This window comes from Elephas maximus, chromosome 13, assembly GCF_024166365.1.
Source record: "Elephas maximus indicus isolate mEleMax1 chromosome 13, mEleMax1 primary haplotype, whole genome shotgun sequence".
Lineage (NCBI taxonomy): Eukaryota > Metazoa > Chordata > Mammalia > Proboscidea > Elephantidae > Elephas > Elephas maximus.
In genome coordinates, this window is record NC_064831.1 from 67,911,723 (window position 1) to 67,933,993 (window position 22,271).

Here is a 22,271-nt window from a genome sequence, read left to right on the forward strand (position 1 = left end):
TATTCTATCCTCCCAGATTCCACAGGCTCTTCCTGAGCGCCCTCCCTCGGTGTCTGCAGACAGCGGCGCCCTCACGCAGGCTTCCTCCTCAAAGGGCCCCTTTCTTTCAGCAAACCCTATGGGTGTGAACTCGAGATTATTACTTATTTTCCAAAAGACCTCTCGAGTTTCGAGTTCTAAGTGTCAGTAGGCAAGGTCTCGGGACTTCCCGACTGGATGCAATACTTCCCGGAACAGTAGAGGGACCTGTGCCAGGGTCTGCAGCCCTCGAGGCCTCAGTTTCCCCAGCTGAGGCGCTGTCCTGCAGCCTGCCTTCCAGGACTGTTGGGAGGCCCTTGACAGTGAGGAAGTACCAAGGCTCGCCACAGGCGACACCCAGAGAAAAAGCTGAGGGTCCGCAGGGGGAGGGCCGGCCCCGCCCCCCGCCCCGCAGCCCCCCACCCCCGGGTGGGCGGGGCCCACAGCTGGAGCCGGCGCGGGGCTAGGCTTCGCTCTCTGCGAGGTCCTAGTGCCCGGCGCGCCCCGCGATCAGACTGCGAGCCCCGGACGGGCGCTCACTCGCCAGCGCGCGGCTCGCGGGTGCCTGGTGGTCCTACAGCTGAGCTCGCCGAGGCTGCCTCCACGGCTCCCGCTCGATATGAGGAGCGCGCACAGCCTGGTTCTGTTCTCCCTGGTTGTCCTTTACGGGCGCGGTGAGTTCTTTTCCGAGAAGGATGGAGGGGCGCCTGAGCTGGGCTGCGCGGGGCCGGACTGCGCGGGGCCGGACTGGCCACAGGTGGAAGGGAGGGCTCCCTGCGCGGGGGAGTGGCCCGAGGTTGTCCCGGCCGGGTGGACCCGGGGGTGGAGCCGAACCCCCTCACCGAGGCAGTGGGGACGGGCCACGCTGGGTGGGTCTGCGAGGTTCGCGGTGGGGCCCGCCTTTCCTCTCTGCGCTCCTGCGCGGCCAGGGCCACCTCCTTTGGCCTGGGCAGCGGGGCTAGATGGCCCCGGCTTTGCAGGCAGCTCCACTCACCTCCAGCGCGAAGGGCGAGGCTCAGAGGCTCACAGCCTCATTCCCACAAGGCTGAGGCGGCTTCCTCGCCTGCGAGGCCACTTTACTTGAAGAGTGAGCGCAGCGCAGCCGGTGTAGACACCAGGGAGCAACCCCTCTCCTCAGCCTTAGCGAGAGGTCTCCTCCAACACCGTTATTGCAGAGGCGGAGAAACAGGCCAGAGGGAAATGGGATTGCCCAAATCGCCAGCCCTGGAATGTGTTGCAGTTTGGGGGGCAGATCTTCCAGGAAACACGCTTTCTGGCTCCACTGCTTCTGCTTACCCTGGGGGGTGGCCGTCCTGGACCACCAGCTTGGCTGAGGGTTGGGCTGGTGAGTAGGGCCTGTCACTCATGAACCTTAGGTCTCTGATACTTGGGAGGGAGGTCCACTCGGGCCTTCTCCAGTCAGAGTCCAGGTGTGGTGAAGATTGACCTCTCTGGGCCCCTGAGCTCTGAGGAGCCTTGTAGCTCCTATTCTGTGACCCAAGCTTATCCTCTGAGCACACTGGTCGGCCTGGAGAACGGGCCTCTCTCTTCCCTGGACAGAGACCTCCTACAGAGGTTGTTGAAGAAGAGGTGGGGGAGACTTACAAGACTCCTACAGGGACGTGGAGATCTCACCTAAGATGGTGTCTGCACACAAGTTTGTGTCCTGCCTCTGCCACCATATGCTGAATGACCCTGTCTCCCTCATTCCTTTCCCTTATCTGGGTCTCAGTTTCCCCGTCTGTTCCATGGGGATGGTATGCTCTGCCTATATACTTGGGAATGCAGATGTTGTGTGAGCCAGTTGCAGTGTTTATTATGTGTGGTCTTGGAGCAACCTACACCAGAATCACCCAGTACTGATTCCTGGGCCCCATCCCAGGCCCACTGGGTTAGAATCTCAGGAAGTGGGCCTGGGAATCTGCATTTATACAAGCATCCAGGTGATTCTTACACACGATTGGAGAAGCACTAAAAGCTGTTTTTTTTTTTAATCCACGGCTGCCTTTTAGTAAACACGAATCTTGTATTCCCTTCCTCAGTTAAGAACACACACCCCCAACTAAAAATCACTCTGCCTTTCAGATGTCCACTTGCCAAGAAGGCTGTGTTGACCTTTCTTTTCTGTAGCACATGGCCTAAAACAATCGGTATATCTTATCACTTTTTCAATATAGATTTTAAGATCGGATATGCTTTTTCAAACTGTGCACACACTCACATAGTTTAGCATTTCAGCTATGTCTTCTTCTTGGATTGTAACTCCTCTCCACTGGGGAGCAGGTTTCCTGAGAAGGCCTGGTTCCAGCGAAAGTGAGGCCCTGGCCAGAGGCAGGTCAGGCCCACTCCTCATCAGGACCTTTGGATCATGACTGACCCCTAGTGGTGGCCTGTTGGTTTAACTGTGTCAACTCTTGGGCTGGGATGTGACCCCCAGCTATACCCCAGAAGCTTCCACCCATTCTGGGCCACCCCTGTCAGCTGGGGGTAAAAGGCCTGGCCCTTGTTCCTTGAACCCAGCAGGCCTCACAGGCATAAAGCACCAGGCTGGAAAGCCTAAACATGATGTGTTATTCTGAGATTTTCCCCCCTTGAGAGTGTGTTCCAGCCCACACCAGCCTGGGTGACCCCCTGTCTTAGTCATCTAGAGCTGCTATAACAGAAATATCACAACTGGATAGCTTTAACAAAGAGAAGCTATTCTCACACAGTCTAGGAGGCTAACAGTTCAAATCAGGATGCCAGCTCCAGGGGAAGGCTTTCTGTCTCTGTCAGCTCTGGAGGAAGGTCCTTGTCATCAATCTTTCCTTGGTCTCGGAGCTTCTCAGCGCAGGGACCCAGGTCCAAAGGACATGCTCTGCTCCTGTCACTACTTTCTTGGTGGTATGAGGTCCCCTGGACACTGCTTGCTTCTGTCTTTTATATTTCAAAAGAGATTGACTCAAGATACAATCTAACCTTGTAGATTGAACCCTGCCTCATTAACATAACTGCCTCTAATTCTGACTCATTAACACCACAGAGGTAGGATTTATAACACATAGGAAAATCACACCACATGACAAAATGGTGGACAATCACACAATACTGGGAATCATGGCCTAGCCAAGTTGACACACATTTTTGGGGCGACACAATTCAATCCATAACACCCCCCTACCACCGCTCAGCACACACATGTACAAACACAGGCGCAGGAATGAACACACACCTGGCTCTCTAGCCAATACCAATTATGGCCTTTGGAGAGGCAGTCTCCACACGGGAAGTTAAGGAAGGCACGACTGATCTGCAGCAGGCCTCTGTCTGAAAGAGGCAGTGCCTCCTAAACCTGGCTCTGCCGCTGACTTGCTGGGGGTCCTTGAATAAGTTTCTTCCCCTCTTTGGTCTTACATTTCTCAGCTAAGAAATAGAGAACTGGGCTAAATGGTTTAAGGTTCCAGGATCCTCTAACTCTGTAGCCTATATAGCTGGTCTTCAGGGTGGGAGAGGGCCCCTCAGAGCCAGCTGAATGCCAAAGAGGCAAGGCAGGGCCAAAGGTGAGCACCTGGGCATCCCATGTGGACTCAGAGAAAGAATCTGAGCCCCCACAGCCTGCAGAGCTGCCCTGGCTTCCCAGGAACCCAGCTGGGCCAGCCTCCTGGGCTGCAGAGGTATGGAATCCAGCCTCCCTCAGCACTGCAGGGCTGGGGCCAGGACCTGCAGGTTCTGACCCCAGAGTGGCCTCAGACATGCCAGGTGGGCTTGGGCAAGCCACATCTCTCTCTGTGAAATATATACACTAAAGAAGGGCTGTGGGAGGGACCCAGCTGCAGCCTCAGGCTACCAACTGGCTTCCAGGATATTCAAGCAGCTGGCCTCTGGCAGGGGGTAGGGAGCTCTTAACTCTCAGTGGACCGTAGGTCCAGGGTATGAGAGGCAAGGCTCAGAATCTAGGCCAAGCAACCACAGGACCCCCTCTGATAGCCTGGGGCAGCCTGGGTGGGGGAGACGGCAGGCAGCAGGTACGCTGGGAGCATCTTTCACAAGGCACTAAATATTGCATCTGCTCCAGATAGGCAGCGAGTTGGAAAGTGCACACAGCAGGCAGGGTAGCAGCTGCTCCCTGGCCACGTGTCCAGCCCAGCACCTACCCAAGAGTCCACCGTGGTCCTGCTCGATCAGGCTGCCCCATGCCCTGGGCCCCCTGGCCCCACCCAAAGAGGGATTGGTTCAGTAAGATGCATGGAACTGGCCCTTCAGGGGAGGATGAAATCAGAGTCCTGGGCCCCGTGAGCCAGGCAGCCCCTCTCCAGCATCCTCCACGCTCATCTTAATTCTTTATCCTTTTCCTGCCTGCCTTCTTGCCCACTCCCATCTCTTTTCCTGCTCCTGGTTCCCTGCTCAGGTGCCTTGGACCCTCCTCTAGGTCTTCCTCTTTCCAAGATGGGCCCCTGCTCAAACCTGACATATTCTCCTTAAAGATATCAGAATAAGCAAGATCGAGTCTCTGAGCCTCACCTTCACTCCCAGACATGTAAGGGAAATGAGACAAAGACCCACATACTACTTGGCAAGGGACTGGCAGTGTGGAGAGGGGCAGATCTGGGGCTGTGGGAGCCTGGCGGGGCCAAAGGCTAAGTGAAGGAGGCTGCATTTGAGCTGGGCCTGGAATATTGCTCTGAGCTGAGACATCTCCTTTAAACTCCAGAGTGGAAGCCAAATGCTAGCAGGACCCCTCCATCTGGTGTCCCTAAGGCACCTTATGAGGCATTGATGTTTCAGTGGTAGAATTCTTGCATTCCACGTGCGAGACCCAGGTTCAATTCCCAGCCAACACACCTCATACATAGCCACCACCCATCTGTCAGTAGAGGCTTGCATGTTGCTATAATGCTGAACAACAGGTTTCAGCAGAGCTTCCAAACTAAGAAGGACTAGGAAGAAAGACCCGGCATTCTACTTCCAAAAATCAGCCAATAAAAACCCTATAGATCACAATGGAACATTGTCCAAACCACAGCCAATCATGGGGATGGCACATGACTGGGCAGCATTTCATTCCATTGTGCATGGGGTCAACTTGACGGCAGCTAACAACAACAACAGGGCACCTTATGCTCTACAGGTCCAGGTCTGAACCCCGGACATTCCTCCCCTTGCCTCCCCACCCTGTACTCTTTTTAGTGAAGGAAGGCATCACTGTCCATCCAACTCTGCAGACAAAACCCATGTTTGGTTAATCTCTCTTCTACATGATACTGCAAGCCCTCTGAGGGCAGGAACTGTTTCTGCCTTTTTCTTGCCACTATCTCCTGCACAGAACACAGTTCTTGGCACTAGATAAACACTCAGCTATTTGATGGCTGGCTGGCTGGGGCAGTCCTGGCAGGAGAAAATGTCTGCTCCAAGACCAAGAAGTGAGACACAGAAGGGAAAGGCAGGCCACTTGGGGGAAAGGCAAGCAGTGGGTGTGGCCAGAGCCTAGAGTGTCTAGGGGTGAATGTGGAGAGGTGGGAGAAGATAAGCCAGTGCCAGGGGCAAAGGGACTTGAATGCCAACCCAAAACATTTGACTTTAACTCTGCCCACAGCTCTGAGAGGTTGTGGGTAGGGAAGGGCCCTGGCCCAGTTTGTGTTGAAAGAAGACCACTGTGGCACGATATGTTATGTGCATGAGAGGGGCAGAGGGGAGGTAGGGAGATCAGTGAGGAGGCTATCAGAACAGCCCAGGGCCTGGATGGTGCACTAGGGCCATGGCCGGAGGGGTAGAGATGGGAGAGCAGACTGAGAGACTCGGAAACTAGAACAGACAAGACCGGGTGACCACTTGCATGAGCCAAGACGGGATCAGGATAAAGAGCCAGTTTTGGGACCAGATGTCTGGAGCTTCAGATGCAGTCACTGCTAGAGGAGGCAGGAGGAGGATGAAGTATAGGATGGGTGGGGAGAGCTGAGCTCTGATTTGGACCTATTTACTTTGAGATCCCGGAAGAGAGGCAGGCTTGCCAACACCATAACTGCTTCAGCCAGCCCTGAGGGCACCTGTGGTCCTAGCCTGGACCCTCTCAGCTTTCCCCTTCGCTGCCATCAGCCGCAGTGAGGGACAGGTCTACGAGGACGCAGCAGGTCTGACTATGCATTTTCCCAGGGAACTGCCGTGTGGCCAATGCCGAGGAGAAGCTCATAGAAGATCTTCTGAACAAAACCCGTTACAACAACCTGATCCGTCCAGCCGCCAGCTCCTCCGAGCTCATCTCCATCCAGCTCCAACTTATCCTGGCCCAGCTTATCAGTGTGGTAGGTGCAGGGGCAGCCTGGGCTTGAGGCTCAGGAGGAGAGGCACAGTGGGTTTTCAGTGCCCCAGCCAGCTCTCAGGAAGGGAGTGGCCATGCAGTGGTCAGGGCTGGGAGTTGAGTAACTTAGGCTTTAGTTTTAGCATTGCCCCAGATTCCTGGGCAGGTCCTGGATTGTTCCTTTCATCTTTTTTCCATATCTAAAAACTAAGGAGTTTGCCTGCACTTTGAGGGCCTTGACCCTGCCTCTAAGTTAAGATTTTTTCATTCCAAAAATGCCATCTGTGACTCTACATGTGCTTTTCTCTCTGCCTGGGATCTGCCTCCTATTTTGTCCACTTGAGCTCTACAGTCTGGAGCCACCTACAAATCCATCTCAGGATTGATTAAAATGCTTTGGCTGCAAGTAATAGAACACCCAACTAAGAGTGGCTAAAGCAATAAGGTGATTTATTACATCACATAACAATATAGCAGGTGGATAGTTCCAGGGCTGGTTAGCTGAATAACCCAATGATGTCCGTACTCTGTGATTCTTTTGCTTTTACCTTACATCATAAGACCCCAGCCTCAATTGCAAGCATAAAGTTCTCACATGACAATGTCTGTGGCAAGAAATGGCAAATTCCCTTCTTGGGTCCGTTTCTGAACATGAGGAAGACTTTCCCAGATAACTACCTTCTAGACAACCCCTTGCATCTCACTGGCCTGGGTTGCAGCTCATGCCTGAGCCGTAGCCAATCATTGGTCAGAGAAATGGAATTCCACAGTTGGATTAGACTTATCAGTCCATGGCAAGGGGGCTGGAGAGGGGCACATGAATATCCAATATGTAATTAAGTTGGGGCTTTGTTAACAAAGAAGAAGGGGGGGTGACCATTGGTAGGGATCCAATGGTCCTGCCATAGACTCCACCTCACCTGGGCCTCCAACATAGCCATAACTTCTCCTCCTCATCCTCCCAGCCTTATCCCATTACCTTCTCCAGCTTGCTCAGCAGATGACTTCACTTGTCCCATACTTGTTGGGAGAAATAGGAACCAGTTTGGGGGAAGAGATGAGTGCAGAGGCCCAGGTGCAGGGACAAGTCCAGAGGCAGCTGAAGCACTGGTCTAGCCAGGGTGAGTGAGGGTGTGGACAAAGGAGGGCAGTCTCTGGGTGTCTTGGAATGGAGGGATGGATTGCAGAGTCCACAGGCAGGATTGTCAGGTCTTGATGTATGAATGTGTGGTGGGGCGTGGAATAGGGAAGAAGGCTGAGATGCCAGTGAGTTCCCCTTCTCCCTTCTGCTGTCTCTGAGTTGGGGGTATTCTAGAGAAAAATGGCCCGTTGTTAACCTTACCTGATGTGGCTCTTCTCACACCCTCTCCCACAGGGTTAGAACCCTGGCCCTGAAAGCAGCTCTGAGGAGCAGTCGCTTGAAGAGAAGGCAGGGTGCTGTGTCCAGCTGTGAGGAAGGAAATAACCAAGGGGGATGAAATTCTTCCTCCCAGCCAAGTCTCTGCCTTCTTAACTCCCAGCCTCTCCCTATAGCACAATTGGCCCCCACAAACCCAGCCCCTCAAACCTATAGCCCTCAAGAAGGCTTTGGCCAAATTAATGGTTGGTTCCCTCCCCTGGAGTTCCCAGGAAACACAGCACAAAAGTGGGGGCAAGGCAAAGAGCTCTGTGCTCTCTAGCCTTCTCTGCATCACAGCCAGAGTGGAAGGAGTAAGGGCTTCCAGCCAGGCCTCACCCAGGCTGGTGTCTGAGTGTTGTGTGTACAGCCAAGAGAAGCTTGCTTAATGTAGCTGAGCCTAGCTGCCGTCTTGCAGCTGCCACCCTGGTGAGGGTGGATGGGCGAGCAGCTCTGGCCACACTTCTAGGCTCAGGCTACCCTTGCCGGATCTGCTCTGTGGGCCTGTGGGGCCACAGGGGCTAGTGAAGCAGGAGGGGACACAGCTTCTAGCCCCCACCCCTGTGAGTACCACTGTGAGCTGATGTGTTCCTGAAAGTTTGTGTATAGAGCAAATATTAGGTTTTGTTGTTGTTGTTAGGTACTGTTAAGTCAGTTCTGACTCATAGTGACCCAGTGTACAACAGAACAAAGCACTGCCCCGTCCTGTGCCATCCTCACAATCGTTATTCTTGAGCCCATTGTTGCAGCCACAGTATCAATCCATCTCATCAAGGGTATTCCCTTTTTTCACTGACCCTCCACTTTACCAAGCATGATGTCCTTCTCCAGGGACTGATCCCTCCTGATAACATGTCCAGAGTATGTGAGACGAAGTCTTGCCATCCTCGCTTCTAAGGAGCATTCTGGCTATACTTCTTCCAAGACAGATTTGTTTGTTCTTTTGGCAGTCCATGGTATATTCAGTATTCTTCACCAACACCATAATTCAAATGCATTGATTCTTCTTAGGTCTTCCTTATTCATTGTCCAGCTTTCCCATTCATATGAGGTGACTGAAAACACCATAGCTTGGGTCAGAGGCACCTTAGTCTTCAAGGTGACATCTTTGCTTTTTAACATTTTAAAGAGATCTTTGGCAGCATATTTGCCCAATGCAATATGTCATTTGATTTCTTCACTGCTGCTTCCATGGGTGTTGATTGTGGATCCAAGTAAAACGAAATCCTTGACAACTTCAATCTTTTCTCTGTTTATCATGATGTTGCTTATGGGTCCAGTTGTGAGGATTTTTGTTTTCTTATGTTGAGGACCTGCTGGTGGATTCAAAATGCTGCCCTTTTTTTTCCTTTAATTTTAATTGTGCTTTAAGAGAAAGTTTACAAATCAAGTCAGTCTCATACAAAACTGATATACACCTTGCTGTTTACTCCTAATCGCTCTCCCTCTAATGAGACAGCACACTCCTTCCCTAGACTCTGTATTTCCATGTCCTTTTGCTCCAGCTTTTGACCCCCTCTGCTCTCTCATCTCACCTCCAAACAGGAGATGCCAATATAGTCTCATGTGTCTACTTGACCCAAGAAGCTCATTCTTCACCAGTATCATTTTCTATCCCATAGTCCAGTCCAATCCCTGTCTGAAGAGTTGGCTTTGGAAATGATTCCTGTCTTGGGGCTGACAGAAGGTCTGGGGACCATGACCTCCGGGGTCCTTCTAGTCTCAGTCAAACCATTAAATCTGTTTTTTTTATGAGAATTTGGGGTCTGCATCCCACTGCTCTCCTGCTCCCTCAGGGGTTCTCCGTTGTGTTCCTTGTCAGGGCAGTCATCGGGGTGTAGCCGGGCACCATCTAGTTCTTCTCGTCTCAGGCTGAGGTTTATGTGGTCCTTTCTATCTCTTGGGCTCATAATTACCTTGTGTTTTTGGTGTTCTTCATTCTCCTTTGGTCCAGGTGGGTTGAGACCCATTGATGCATCTTAGATGGCCGCTTGCTAGCGATTAAGACTTCAGAAGCCACTCTCCAAAGTGGAATGCAGAATGTTTTCTTAATAGATTTTATTATGCCAATTGACTTAGATGTCCCCTGAAACCATGGTCTCCAAACACCCGCCCCTGCTATGCTGGCCTTTGAAGCATTCAGTTTATTTAGGAAACTGCTTTTAGTTTAGTCCAGTTGTGCTGACCTTGCCTGTATTGTGTGTTGTCTTTCTCTTCACCCAAAATAATTCTTATCTACTATCTAATTAGTGAAAACCCTTCTCCCTCCCTTCCTTCGTCCCTCCCTTCTTCTGTCTCTCCCTTCTTCCCTCCCCCTCCCTCCCTTCCCCCTCTCGTAACTATCAAAGAATATTTTTTTCTCTGTTTATACTATTTCTCCAGTTATTATAAGAGTGGTCTTATATAAGAGTGGTCTTATACAATATTTGTCCTTTTGCAACTAATTTCACTCAGCATAATACCTTCCAGATTCCTCCATGTTATGAAACGTTTCACGTATTCATCATTGTTCTTTATCGATGCATAATATTCCATTGTGTGAATATACCATAATTTATTTATCCATTCATCCATTGATGGACACCTTGGTTGCTTCCGTCTTTTTGCTATTGTAAACAGTGCTGAAATGAACATGGGTGTGCATATATCTGTTTGTGTAAAGGCTCTTAATTCTCTAGGATATATTCCAAGGAGTGGGATTGCTGGATCATATGGTAATTCTATTTCTAGTTTTTTAAGGAAGCACCAAATCGATTTCTAAAGTGATTGTACCGTTTTACTTTCCTACCAGCAGTGTATAAGTGTTCCAGTCTCTCCACAGCCTCTCCAACATTTATTCTTTTGTGTTTTTTGGATTAATGGCAGGCTTGTTGGAGTGAGATGGAATCTCATTTTAGTTTTGATTTGCATTTCTCTGATGGCTAATGATCGTGAGCATGTCCTCATGTATCTGTTAGCTACCTCAATGTCTTCTTTAGTGAAGTGTCTCGAACTGCTGCCCTTTTTGTTAGCAGCCAGATGCTTAACCACTGTACCACTCAGTAGGGCCATATTAGATTTTAGGTGGTTTCTTTTCCTTCTGTTTTTGGAGATTGTTTGTTTGTTTTGAGGAAGGAGGGTTATGGGCACAACCAGTTTAAAGATGGAAGTTTCTGGGGAGCCAGCAAAGATTTTTATGCTGGGTAAGACAAGCAGACCTTTAGAAGCAGCTCTTTGGAGGGCCCGGGGCCCTGGACAGATATCCTCAGACAACTCAACAGCTGCTGGGGGAGTGAAAGAGAGTGAGGGGTAGGACTGAGGCACAAGGGAATTTTCTAGGTGATGGAAATGCTCTACATGTTGAAACAGAGGTGTGTTCCATTTGTTTAAACTAATCAAACTGTATACTCGAGATCCATACATTTCACTGTATTATGTAAATTATACCTCAGTTAACAAAAACATTTTCTTTTGAAGACCATTGAGGGTTTTTAACTTTCAGCAATGGCAAAGTAACTTGTTGCAGATTAACCTTTTCACAAGAACAATTTTAAAAAGCTGGACAAATATGTAAAAAAAATAAATTCTGTTCGAAGGTATTAGAGAGCTCCCAAGACTTGAAGGACCAGAATCCAGGAGGGCAAGGACACATAATGAGGTGACCTTGACAGTGTGCATTCCTTGTCTCCTCACGTGATGATCAATAAACAGTATAGAGCCAAGCAGTGTATCAGATAATGTTCTGTTGCTATCTGTAAAGTTTTCATTGGCTAATTTTTTTGAAAGTAGATCACCAGGTTCTTTTTCCTAGTCTTTTAGCTCTACTGAAATCTGTCCACCACGGGTGACCCTGTTTGTATTTGAAATACTGGTAGCATAGCTTCCAGCATCATAGCAACACACAAGACACCACAGCATGACAAACTGGCAGACAGGTCTTGCTTACTTTGGACATGTTATCAGGAGGGACAAATCCCTGGGGAAGGACATCATGCTTGGTAAAATGGAGGGTCAGCAAAAAAGAAGAAGACCCTCAATGAGATGAATTGACACAGTGGCTACAACAATGGGCTCAAACATACCTACTATTGTGAGGATGGCGTAGGACGGGGCAACGTTTTGTTCTGTTATACATAGGATTGCTGTGAGCTCGAGCTGACTTGATGGCATCTAACGTAGGGCAAAGAGAATAGGAAGCTGAGCACAAAAGGTGGATAATAGGTGAGGAAGCCTAGCTGAACTTTTGGCATGCACCTAGAGCAGAGATAACAAATATTGGAGTTTGGGCCCCCGCAAGCCGATGAAGCTTTGGTGGGGACCTTGGAAGGGCCACTCTAGAGGTAAAAATGAATAAAAAATAGACCCGCTCTCACAAAAACTGAAATCTACTTTGAACCAGCTAAATCTCTGACTAGATTAACGTGATCTGTCCGTACTCTAACTCTTCCGCCATAAAGCCAAATTAAAGACTCTCTGATTATGGTTAAAATCAAATAAAAATTCACTAAGCATGTTATAAGACAAAATGAGAAAAGACCAAAAGTAAAAAGCAAATAATAGAAACAGATCCACAGATGACCCAGATATTGAAGTTATCATACATGAACTTTAAAGTAATATTTTTTAAATATTGATATGTTCAAGAAAATTATTATGATGTAGAATTTCTCCAGAGAGCTAGTAACTATAAAAAAGATCCAAAGGTAAATATTAGCACTAAAACCAAACAGAAACATTAATTAAAAACTCATTGGATGGGTTTAATAGCAGATTGGTCACGGCAGAAGAGAGGATTAGTGAACTGGAAGAGAGGTCAGTAGAAAATATCTAGACAAACCAATGAGAAAAAAAGGGTAGAAAATATAGAAAAGATGATAATATGGGGCAGGATAAAAAGATCTAACTTGTGTAACTGGAGTACCCAAAAAAGAAGACATAAAGAATAAGCCAAAGCAATATTTGAAGTGATACTTGGCTGAGAATTTTCTGAAAGGGACCAAAGACATTACGCTACAGATTCAAGAAGCTCTGTGCCCATTAGGGATATATACAAAGAAAACTACACACCCAGATCCACCATACGCAAACTCTTAAACCTAAGACAAAGCAGAAATCTTAAAAGAAGGCAGGAAAAAAAAATATTATCTTCAAAGGAGCAACAATAAGACTGACAGTTGAAAAATGGAAGCCAGAAAATGAAATGATATTTTAAAAGTGCTACAAGAAAAAGCTGAAAACCTAGCATTCTACAACCAGGAAAAATTTCCTTCAAAAAATGAAACTGAAATAAATGTTTTCATAAACTGGTGGTGTCCATAACCTTCCCTCCTCAAAAACAAATAAACAAACCAAAAGAAATGTCATCTTATCTGGGCAGTCTTCCCTGACCTTCCCACATAAAATAGTACCCCTGTCTCCCTCTGTTTATTTTTCTTCATAGAAGTTATCACCACCTGACACCATCTACTTGTTTGTGTATTGCCTGCCTCCTCCCACTACGATGTAATTTCCTTGAGGGAAGAGGGTACCTAGAAGAGTATCTGAGACATGTTAGGTACTTGGTAAATATTTTCTGAATGAATACATGAATCCTACCACAATAGTCCAATCCACCACCATCCATCCCTCACCAGGACCACTGCAAGACTTCCCTAACTGGTCTTTCTATGTCCATTCTGCACTGCCTCCTCCCTACATTTATTCCCCATATACAGCTAGAATGAATTTTCCAAAGTTCCTGCCACTTTTCCCCTCAATCTCATCCCTGCTTGGGTCACTTTTGTGGCTTCCCTCACATACAGAATAAAAATCTAACTCCCTTATAGAATTTCCAGAAAGAGGGAATAGTGTGCAAAGGCAAGAGTGTGTTTGAAAATAGCAAAGAGACAAGCCTAGCTGAAGTGGAGTGAGCAAACGACAGAGTGATGAGACATAAGGTTATAGAGCAATGATCCTCAGATCATGTAGGGCCCTGCAGGCCGTAGACAGGGTTTTGACTTTTACTTGGGGTGAGATGGGGAGGAACTGGAGGGTTTGAGTAAAGTGACATAGGTTGAGGGGGTAAGGTTTTAACAAGATCACCCTGGATGTTCTATAGAGAATACACTAAAGGCAGGCCAGGGCAAAGCAGGGAGACCAGCTAGGAGGCTACTGCGGTAGGTCAGGCGACAGATGATGGTGGCAGTGGAGATGGAGAGAAGCAGACAAATTTGAGATGCATGTAGGAGATACAATCTGCAGAACTAATTGATGGATCAGAGAAAAAGGTGTCAGCGATAACTCCCAGGTTTCTGCCTTGTAGAACTGGGTGGGTGGGAGTGCCATTCACTGAGATAGGAATGCTGAACAGGACCAGGCTTGGGAGAAGATTATGGTCTTTGTCTCGGATGCGTTGGATGTGAAATACTTCGGAGCCATTCAAGAGATGTTGGGTTGACAGTGGATCACCTGAGCATAGAGCTCAGAGCCTTTTGTGTGGTAAAGTGAGGTCCATGTGTGAGAGCTCCTCCTTCCTAGTGAACTGATAGCCCCGTTTCCCTCCCCAGAATGAGCGAGAACAGATCATGACCACCAACATCTGGCTGAAACAGGTAAGTGTCCTGCAGGGTGTCCAGCCCAGGAGATGTTTCCTTCAGGGCTGCCCCTTGGTAATGGCTGACCTACAAGTGATGGGGCCTTGCCTGTCTGCTCAGGAATGGACAGATTACCGCCTGGCCTGGAACAGCTCCCGCTACGAGGGCGTCAACATCCTGAGGATCCCTGCAAAGCGCGTCTGGCTGCCTGACATTGTGCTGTATAACAAGTGAGTGGTGGGGTGGGTCAAAGCCTGACGAGGGCTAGGCCTCATGGTAACCCCATGTGAGCAGCAGGCCCAGCCTCTAGGGGTCTTCCAGTCTTGAGTCCAGCCCTGGGCCCCATCTGTGCTTCACCAGGCTCAGGCCATTAGGCTGGAAGTATTAAGATGAGCAGAGCCAATGCCCTCAGTTAGAGGCGGAGGCTCAGAGGGGGAGGGCATTGTCTGACTCACTCAGGCTCATCTGGGACTAGGATCAGCCTCCCGACCCCCAGTCCGGTGCCCTTTCTGTCCTCCAGACCATGTCTTTGAACCCAAGTTGCTTTGTCAGTGTTGGCAGCACTGACTTACTATGTATAAATCTCTTAAGTAGGCAGATGAAGCTAAAGAGATTCTTCTTGGGTTGCAGTGCTGTGAGATGATTACAAGTATGTGGTCCAGACACAGACAAACCTGAGTTCAAATCCCAGCTGTACCACTTACTAGTTTTCTAACCTTGTAGAAGTAACTTAGCTTCTCTGAGTCTTGGTTTTTCCATCTGCAAAATGGGAATCATAATAAAACCTACTTCTTTGGACTATTGTGAGGCTTAAATGAGCTATTCCATGTGAAGCCTTCAGACTGCCTCATGGTAGTGGGGCTCTCTCCACCATGCAGCTGCCAAGAAAAACAGGCTCCTATCAGAAAGTGAGGGCATGTGGAATTGGAAGCGTGATTAGTGGAAAATATTCCAGAAGTGCTCTTTGTGGAGTTCTGAGAACACGCCAGGCCTTGTTCATGAGTTTCATCATGTTTTTTCTCCTCCATGCCCTGCCCCCTGCCCCCAGCGCTGATGGGACCTACGAGGTATCAGTCTACACCAATGTGGTGGTCCGCTCCAATGGCAGCATCCAGTGGTTGCCCCCTGCCATCTATAAGAGCGCTTGCAAGATTGAGGTGAAGCACTTCCCCTTTGACCAGCAGAACTGTACCCTCAAATTCCGCTCCTGGACCTACGACTACACAGAGATCGACATGGTACTCAAGACACCTACAGCCGACATGGATGACTTTACTCCCAGTGGCGAGTGGGACATCGTGGCCCTCCCGGGGCGAAGGACAGTGAACCCGCAGGACCCCAGCTACGTGGATGTGACTTACGACTTCATCATCAAACGCAAGCCACTCTTCTATACCATCAACCTCATCATCCCTTGTGTGCTCATCACCTCATTGGCCATCCTTGTCTTCTACCTGCCCTCCAACTGTGGTGAGAAGATGACGCTGTGCATCTCCGTGCTGCTGGCTCTCACCGTCTTCCTGCTGCTCATTTCCAAGATTGTGCCGCCCACCTCCCTGGACGTGCCACTCATTGGCAAATACCTCATGTTCACCATGGTGCTGGTCACCTTCTCCATTGTCACCAGTGTCTGTGTGCTCAACGTGCACCACCGCTCGCCCAGCACTCACGTCATGGCACCCTGGGTCAAGCACTGCTTCCTACACAAGCTGCCCACCTTCCTCTTCATGAAGCGCCCCAACAGCAGCCCCACCAGGGCCCCCCAGCCCAGTCAGTCGCACCTGACCAAGACCGAGGCCACCTCCTCCACCGTGGGCCCTGCCATCCCCTCCAACTTCTACGAGAATTCCATGTATTTTGTGAATCCTGCCTCTGCAGCTCCCAAGTCTCCAGCTGGTGCTGACTCGGCAGGAATCCCCAGGGATCTCCGGCTGAGGGCCTCTGGGAGGTTCCAGCAGGATGTTCAGGAGGCCTTGGAGGGTGTCAGCTTCATTGCACAGCACATGAAGAGTGACGATCAAGACCAGAGTGTAAGTCATTAGCCCCGCCCCGTCCACGTGTCTGGTGGAAGGAGCCCAGATAGTGGCACGTCTCCCATCACCCACAGTTAATTAATAAGACACACACGCACCAGTTGCCATTGCTTTAGGGTCACCCCTGACTCGTGGCGCCCCCATGTGTGTCCCAGTAGAACTGTGCTCCGTAGGGTTTTCAGTGGCTGAATTTTTGCAAGTGTAACACCAAGCCTTTCTTCCGAGGCACCTCTGGGTAGACTCGAACCTTCAACTTTTCTGTTAGCAGCCAAAGGTGTTAACCATTTATACCATCCAGGGACTCTGAGCACTCTTAAATTCTTTGAATAAGGAATCCAAAACTGTCACAAGTTTTATTATAGCTTCATCCATGGGAGGGGGGCGGATGAAGAAAGCACTGCCAGTGATCTTTTTTTGTTTGTTTGTTTTGAGTTGCCCCAAGAGCAGACCCTGAGATGCAGGTATTTTATTTGGGAGGTGATCCCAAGGAGCACAGTGAGGTAGTAGGGAACACAAGATGGGGACAGGAGGAAAGCCAGTACCAGCTGTCAGTGAGCAGGTTACTGCTGTGGGCTACTGCTCAGTCCCTTTGGGGACCTTCTGAGGAACCACGTGGAACAAGCTGCTGAGTCACCCGCTAGAGGGAGGCTGGAGTATTTACGCACCAGCTCCCATCCACCATAGGCTGAGGGCAGCCCCGGGGACATTAACTTCTTGCACTTCTGGGTGGTGCCAGCTTGCCAAGCCTCCTTGTGCTGGAGAAATCCCTGTTGCAGAGAAGCAGGGAGGTGCAGGCTCTTGTGGGAGACTGCCAGGGGCTGGAGACTGATACTCTACCTCTAGGGAACGCAGGTGGGCTGGGCAGCCAGGGCCAGAAGCCATACAAGGGTTTATAGCTGTGAGGAGTACAGAAACATCAATTAAAATATCATTGCTCCCAGGGAAATAAATTATCAAGTAGGGTGGCTAGAATTACAGACTTTTGCAGGGCAAAGGAACGAGCGCTAAAGTTTGGCATCTCAAATGACTCCTTTGAACAAATAACACTTCTAAGGACAATTTTATAATAACTGAACACAGGACACGACAGTAACGGAAATTTCCACACACGTTTCCATCCTAGGCAGGGGAAGAAGCGTCATACTCCTGTGGATGTTCTCATTTCAACACCTTATCAGATCAGATTCTCTGAGCAGGTTTTTATGACACAACATGGTGTCTCCCCCTCTGCAGCTGCATGGGAACATCTCTTTCTGAGATGCCTTTTCACTTGGCACATTTTCGAGGGAAAGCACTGAGATTCCACTTAGCACTGAGAGGAAAGAGTCGCTGGGAAAGCTCCAAAATTACACAGAAAAAGGAAAGAAGAGAATGGCCAACACACGGACTATAGGACATGAGATACTCTTCTCCACCCTTGCTACTCAATGTGGTCCTCAGACCAGCAGCACCAGCATTACCTGGGAGCTTGCTGTTTGGTGCCGTCGAGTTGATTTCAACTCATAGCAGCCTCACGTGACAGTAGAACTGCCCCATCGGGTTTTCTCAGCTGTAATCTTTATGGGAGCAAATCACCAGAGAGCTGCTTTTTCTCGCAGACCTTTTAGTTAGCAGCTGAGCCCTTAACTGTTTGTGCGACTAGGACTCCACGGGAGCTTGTTAGAAACCTCAGGCCATACCCCAGACCCGCAGAGTCAGAATCTGCATTTTAACCAGATCCCTAGGAGATTCATAGGCACGTTATCGTTTGAGAAGCATAGCTCTGTATTACTACCAGATTGCACTTTCTAAAAAACTAATTTGATCATGTTTTTCTCTAGTTTAAAACCATTCAGTAGCTCACTATGACCTAATTCATTGGCTCCCAAATGTCAAAGTGTTGAAATGAGAACCCCCCAGGGAACTTTTCAAAACACAGGGGAGCTAGGATCTCAGGGGGAGTCATTGAGAAGCCTGCATTTTGAGCCAGCTCTCCAGTGGTCCATGGAGTCGATGGGTGGTGCAACAGTTCACACACTCAGCTGCTAACTAAAAGGTTGGAGGTTTGAGTCTACCCAGAGAAGCCTCAGAAGAAAGGCCTGGCCACCTACTTCTGATAAATCAGCCATTAAAAACCCTATGGAGCACAGTTCTATTCTGACACACATGGGGTCACCACGAGTCGGAAGTGGGTCAATGGCAACTGGCTCTGGAGGTCGGTGTTGGTGTGCACGTTGCACTTTGAGAAGTGCTGGTCTCCTGCACCCCTGGTTGAGCCAGCACCCACTCTGAGCTCTCTCTTCTAAAGGCCTCACCACCCGCTTGGCACTCCACAGGCCTCCTGCTGTTTCAGGCAGGGAGGGGGCAGGCAGGACCCACTGTTGTTATAATCGCCAGCGTTCACTGAGCCCTGACCACACATCAGGCGCTCTGCCAGGACCAGACATACATCACTGATAACTCTGCCAGGAACCCTCTTGTCTCAGTTACCAAGGGCTGCTGTAAGAAAAAATACCAGAAGTAGGTGGCTTTAAGGAACAGAAATTTATTGTCTCATGGTTTTGGAGGCCACCCATACCGTACGCATTGCCATGGAGTCTATTCCAACTCACAGTGACCCTATAGGACAGAGTAGAACGGCCTCATAGGTTTTCCAGGTAGCGGCTGGCGTATTCAAACTGTCAGCCTTTTGGTAAGCAGCCGAGCTCTTAACCACTGTGCCACCAGGGCTCCATTTTGGAGGCTAGGAGTCAGAAATCAGGGTATTAGCAGGGCCAGGCACTCTCTCTCTCTGTCTGTGGGCTCTCAGGAAAGATCCTTGTCTCCTTTTGCTTCTGTAGCCTGAACGTGTCTTTGCATTCCTTGGCTGCTTGTAGACCTATGTTCACATGGTGTCTGTCTTCCCCTGCGTGTGTTTGTTTTCCCTTTTTATAAGACACTACTCAGAGGGGGGAAACCCTGGTGGAGTAGTGGTTAAGAGGTATGGCTGCTAACCAAAAGGTTGGCAGTTCCAATCCAATCAGGCGCTCCTTGGAACCACTACTGGGCAGTTCTACCCTGTCCTGTAGGGTTGCTATGAGTTGGAATCAACACCATGACAACTGGTTTGGTTTGGTTTTGGTTTATGCAGAAGGGATTAGGTTTAGGACCCACCCTACTCTGGTATGGCCTCATTAACAAGACAAAAGAAAAGCCTATTTCCAGACAGGGTCACATTCACCGGTACAGGGGTGAGGATTTCAACATATTTGGGGGACACAATTCAATCCATTAACACCTGTGCGGTGACTTTTACTTAGATCCCTGTTTTACAATGGGGGAAGCGAGGTTCAGAGAGGCTCGCTGACTTGCCCAGGGTCACAAAGCTGGCACAGGGCAGAGCCAAGCTCCACACCGAGATCTTTCTGCCATTCTTAAGCTCTTGTCCTCCCTTCCCAGTGCCTTGCTCCATGCTGAACACATGGAGGACTTACTGTGTGAGTGACTTTCTCATGTCTAGTTGGAGAGAGAGGCTTCCTTCCTTTCCAGATCAGGCCCGCCCCTCAGCCAGCCATGCTGTGTTTCTCATCTTCAGCACTTTCACCCTCCCTGGTGATTAGCTGGTCACTATAAATAGCCCAAAAATATAAAAGGGGGGAAAAGTCACCCCCTCAAAACCAAACTCACTGCCATCGAGTCGATTCCGACTCACAGCGACCCTATAGGACAGAGTAGAACTGCCCCATAGGGCTTCCAAGGAGCACCTGGTGGATTTGAACTGCCAACCTCTTGATTAGCAGCTATAGCTCTAAACCACTGTGCCAGCAGAGTTTCCAAAAGGCCTTTGAAATTAGGGCTGTCAAAAAGAAATTCAAGGAAGTTGGGGACAGCTCCCTGTGGGAGCCTGCTGCGCCTTAGGGACAGGAATCAGGCATGCTGGGTTGGGGTGGAGGTGCCGGCTCACAACTGGATTATCCTGGAGCGTAGACACATACCACTGACTGGCCCTGATGAATTGGGTCACTGACGTCAGCTTGCCATTGCCACCCACATTTCTGACTTCTGAGCCTCTGCTGAATGCTTCTGGTCCTGCGCTTACCAGGGAAGTATGCAGCATGATCCAGACGGGTGAGGGCATGAAAGCAGGCATCAGGGAGGCCAGGGCATTGGGCCACAGGTCTCTCAGCGTCTCCCCCAACACAAAGGGTGCTGGGCACATCTGTGATGGCACTTCTGGAGGCCAGCCAGGTTTCTGCCAGCCTCACACCCCACAGCAGTGTCTGAGAAGACCAGGGACAGATTACCCAATAAGCAACGCATGCATCAGCTTACTTGTGCTTACTTACTAATCTGTCCTGTGCAATTTCATCTGTTTTCCAACATCAACGATGTGGCGAAACCCACGTGAAGTTGTGCACTGAAGATTAGTAAATCGGCACAAGGTAGCACATGCATACCTTGTTTACCGGTTAATCCACCATGGAGGAGACTCAGGAGTGAGAGGGATGCCCAGATGATGGAAAAGGAGATGGCTGCGTCTTCTTTATAGGAAAAAGCAGAAGCTACCGTCAATGAGGAGTCCCTGGGTGGTGCAAACGGTTAATACCCTCAGTTGCTAACTGAAAGGTTGGAGATTCGAGTCCACTGAGAGGTGCCTCAGAAGAAAGGCCATTGAAAGAAAACCCTCTGGAGCACAGCTCTACTCTGGTACAAACGGGGTTGCCATGAGCTGGGACTGACACGGGGGCAACTGGTTACTGTTAATGAATTGAGCAAATTAAGCAGCCTAATTTCCAGGTGTTCTGGGCAGGCTCTTGTTGCCCTGCCCACTGAGCTAGGTGGGCCCCAAACCTTCCTTTGGGCAGAACCAGCTCAGTTAGAGGGTCTGGGAGGAAAAGAAGAGGAAAGGGCCTTGTGATCCTCAGGCATCATCCCCCTTTTAAATCAGATTGGGTTTTCAAATCACAATACATTGTATTAATAACCCCTTACGTTCCTAACTCTTCAGTACAGCCCTAGTTCCCAGTGGCTCTGCAGTGCCGTGTGCGGGGGCGGCAGGTAGGGGTGATTTGTTTCATTAAGTCTGAGGACACTGAAAGGCACAGAGTTCCCCAGCTAAGAGACCAGCTTCAGACTCAGACTTGCTCCTCCACCATGTGGTTCCAAGCCTGTGGCCTCTGGGGTCACTGGCCTGATGGTGAGGGCCTGAGTTGGGGTAAGGGAGGGAAAGCAGGGAAGACCCAGTGCTTGGCACCTATAACAAGCCCTCTGTCTGCCCACAGGTCATTGAGGACTGGAAGTTTGTGGCCATGGTGGTTGACCGGCTGTTCCTGTGGGTGTTCGTGTTTGTGTGTGTGCTGGGCACAGTGGGGCTCTTCCTGCCTCCCTTCTTCCAGACCCACCTGCCCACCGAGGGGTCCTAGGCTGCTCCGCATGTCCACAGGCCCACAGGGGTACAGGGTGAGGTGAAGTAAGTGAGTGGGTAGGCAGCTGGCTGCTTTCTGAGTCACTGCTGATGAGGGTCTAAATAAATCATGTGACCATTAGGCACTGACCTCATCAAACTGGCTACGACTGTGGGAGGGGCAAGGAAGGGGGACCTGGACTGTCCTCCCCGAAGGCCTTGGAGGAACCCCGGGAAACTCTGGCAGAGGGAGTGGGCTTTGGACAGTTTAATCCAAGCCTGTTTTCCTTCCCTGCTCTAGGCTCTTGGGATACAGATGAGCATAAGAGCAGCACCTACTATGTGCTGACATCTTGCCCGTACCCTGGATGACCTCTCCACCCACACCTCCCTCCCCACTTCCTGTCCACCAGGCTTCAGCCAGGCTGGCCTTCTTTCAGTCAAACACTCCAGACCCCTCCCAGCTCAGAGCCTTCTACTCGGAAAGCTATTCCTCCAGCTCCACCATCCAGGGCTCTGCTCCAATGTCACCTCCTCCAGAGGCCTTCCCTAATCACCCAGTGTGAAGCAGCCTCCCCCACGACTGCCCTGCCCACCACCTTCCTCACACACTCCTCAGCACCTGAAGCTCTTACTT

The 22,271-nt window shown here is 49.8% G+C and overlaps 1 protein-coding gene across 1 annotated transcript; it reads left to right on the forward strand.

The window, feature by feature from the left end:
• Positions 1 to 535: 535 nt before the first annotated feature.
• On the forward strand, positions 536 to 21,748 carry CHRNB4 (cholinergic receptor nicotinic beta 4 subunit). The gene is made up of 6 exons (XM_049852855.1): positions 536 to 692; positions 6,148 to 6,296; positions 14,213 to 14,257; positions 14,360 to 14,469; positions 15,288 to 16,269; positions 21,513 to 21,748. Exons 1-6 carry the CDS (start codon positions 638 to 640, stop codon positions 21,651 to 21,653), a joined length of 1,482 nt encoding a protein of 493 aa, XP_049708812.1. The 5' UTR covers positions 536 to 637; the 3' UTR covers positions 21,654 to 21,748.
• Positions 21,749 to 22,271: the final 523 nt, after the last annotated feature.

Coding starts and splice junctions, on each gene's coding strand:
- CHRNB4 (XM_049852855.1), top strand. CDS start 638: ATGAGGAGCGCGCACAGCCTGGTTCTGTTCTCCCTGGTTGTCCTTTAC. Junction 14,258..14,359: donor CCAACATCTGGCTGAAACAG/GTAAGTGTCCTG, acceptor CTGTCTGCTCAG/GAATGGACAGATTACCGCCT. Junction 16,270..21,512: donor GTGACGATCAAGACCAGAGT/GTAAGTCATTAG, acceptor GTCTGCCCACAG/GTCATTGAGGACTGGAAGTT.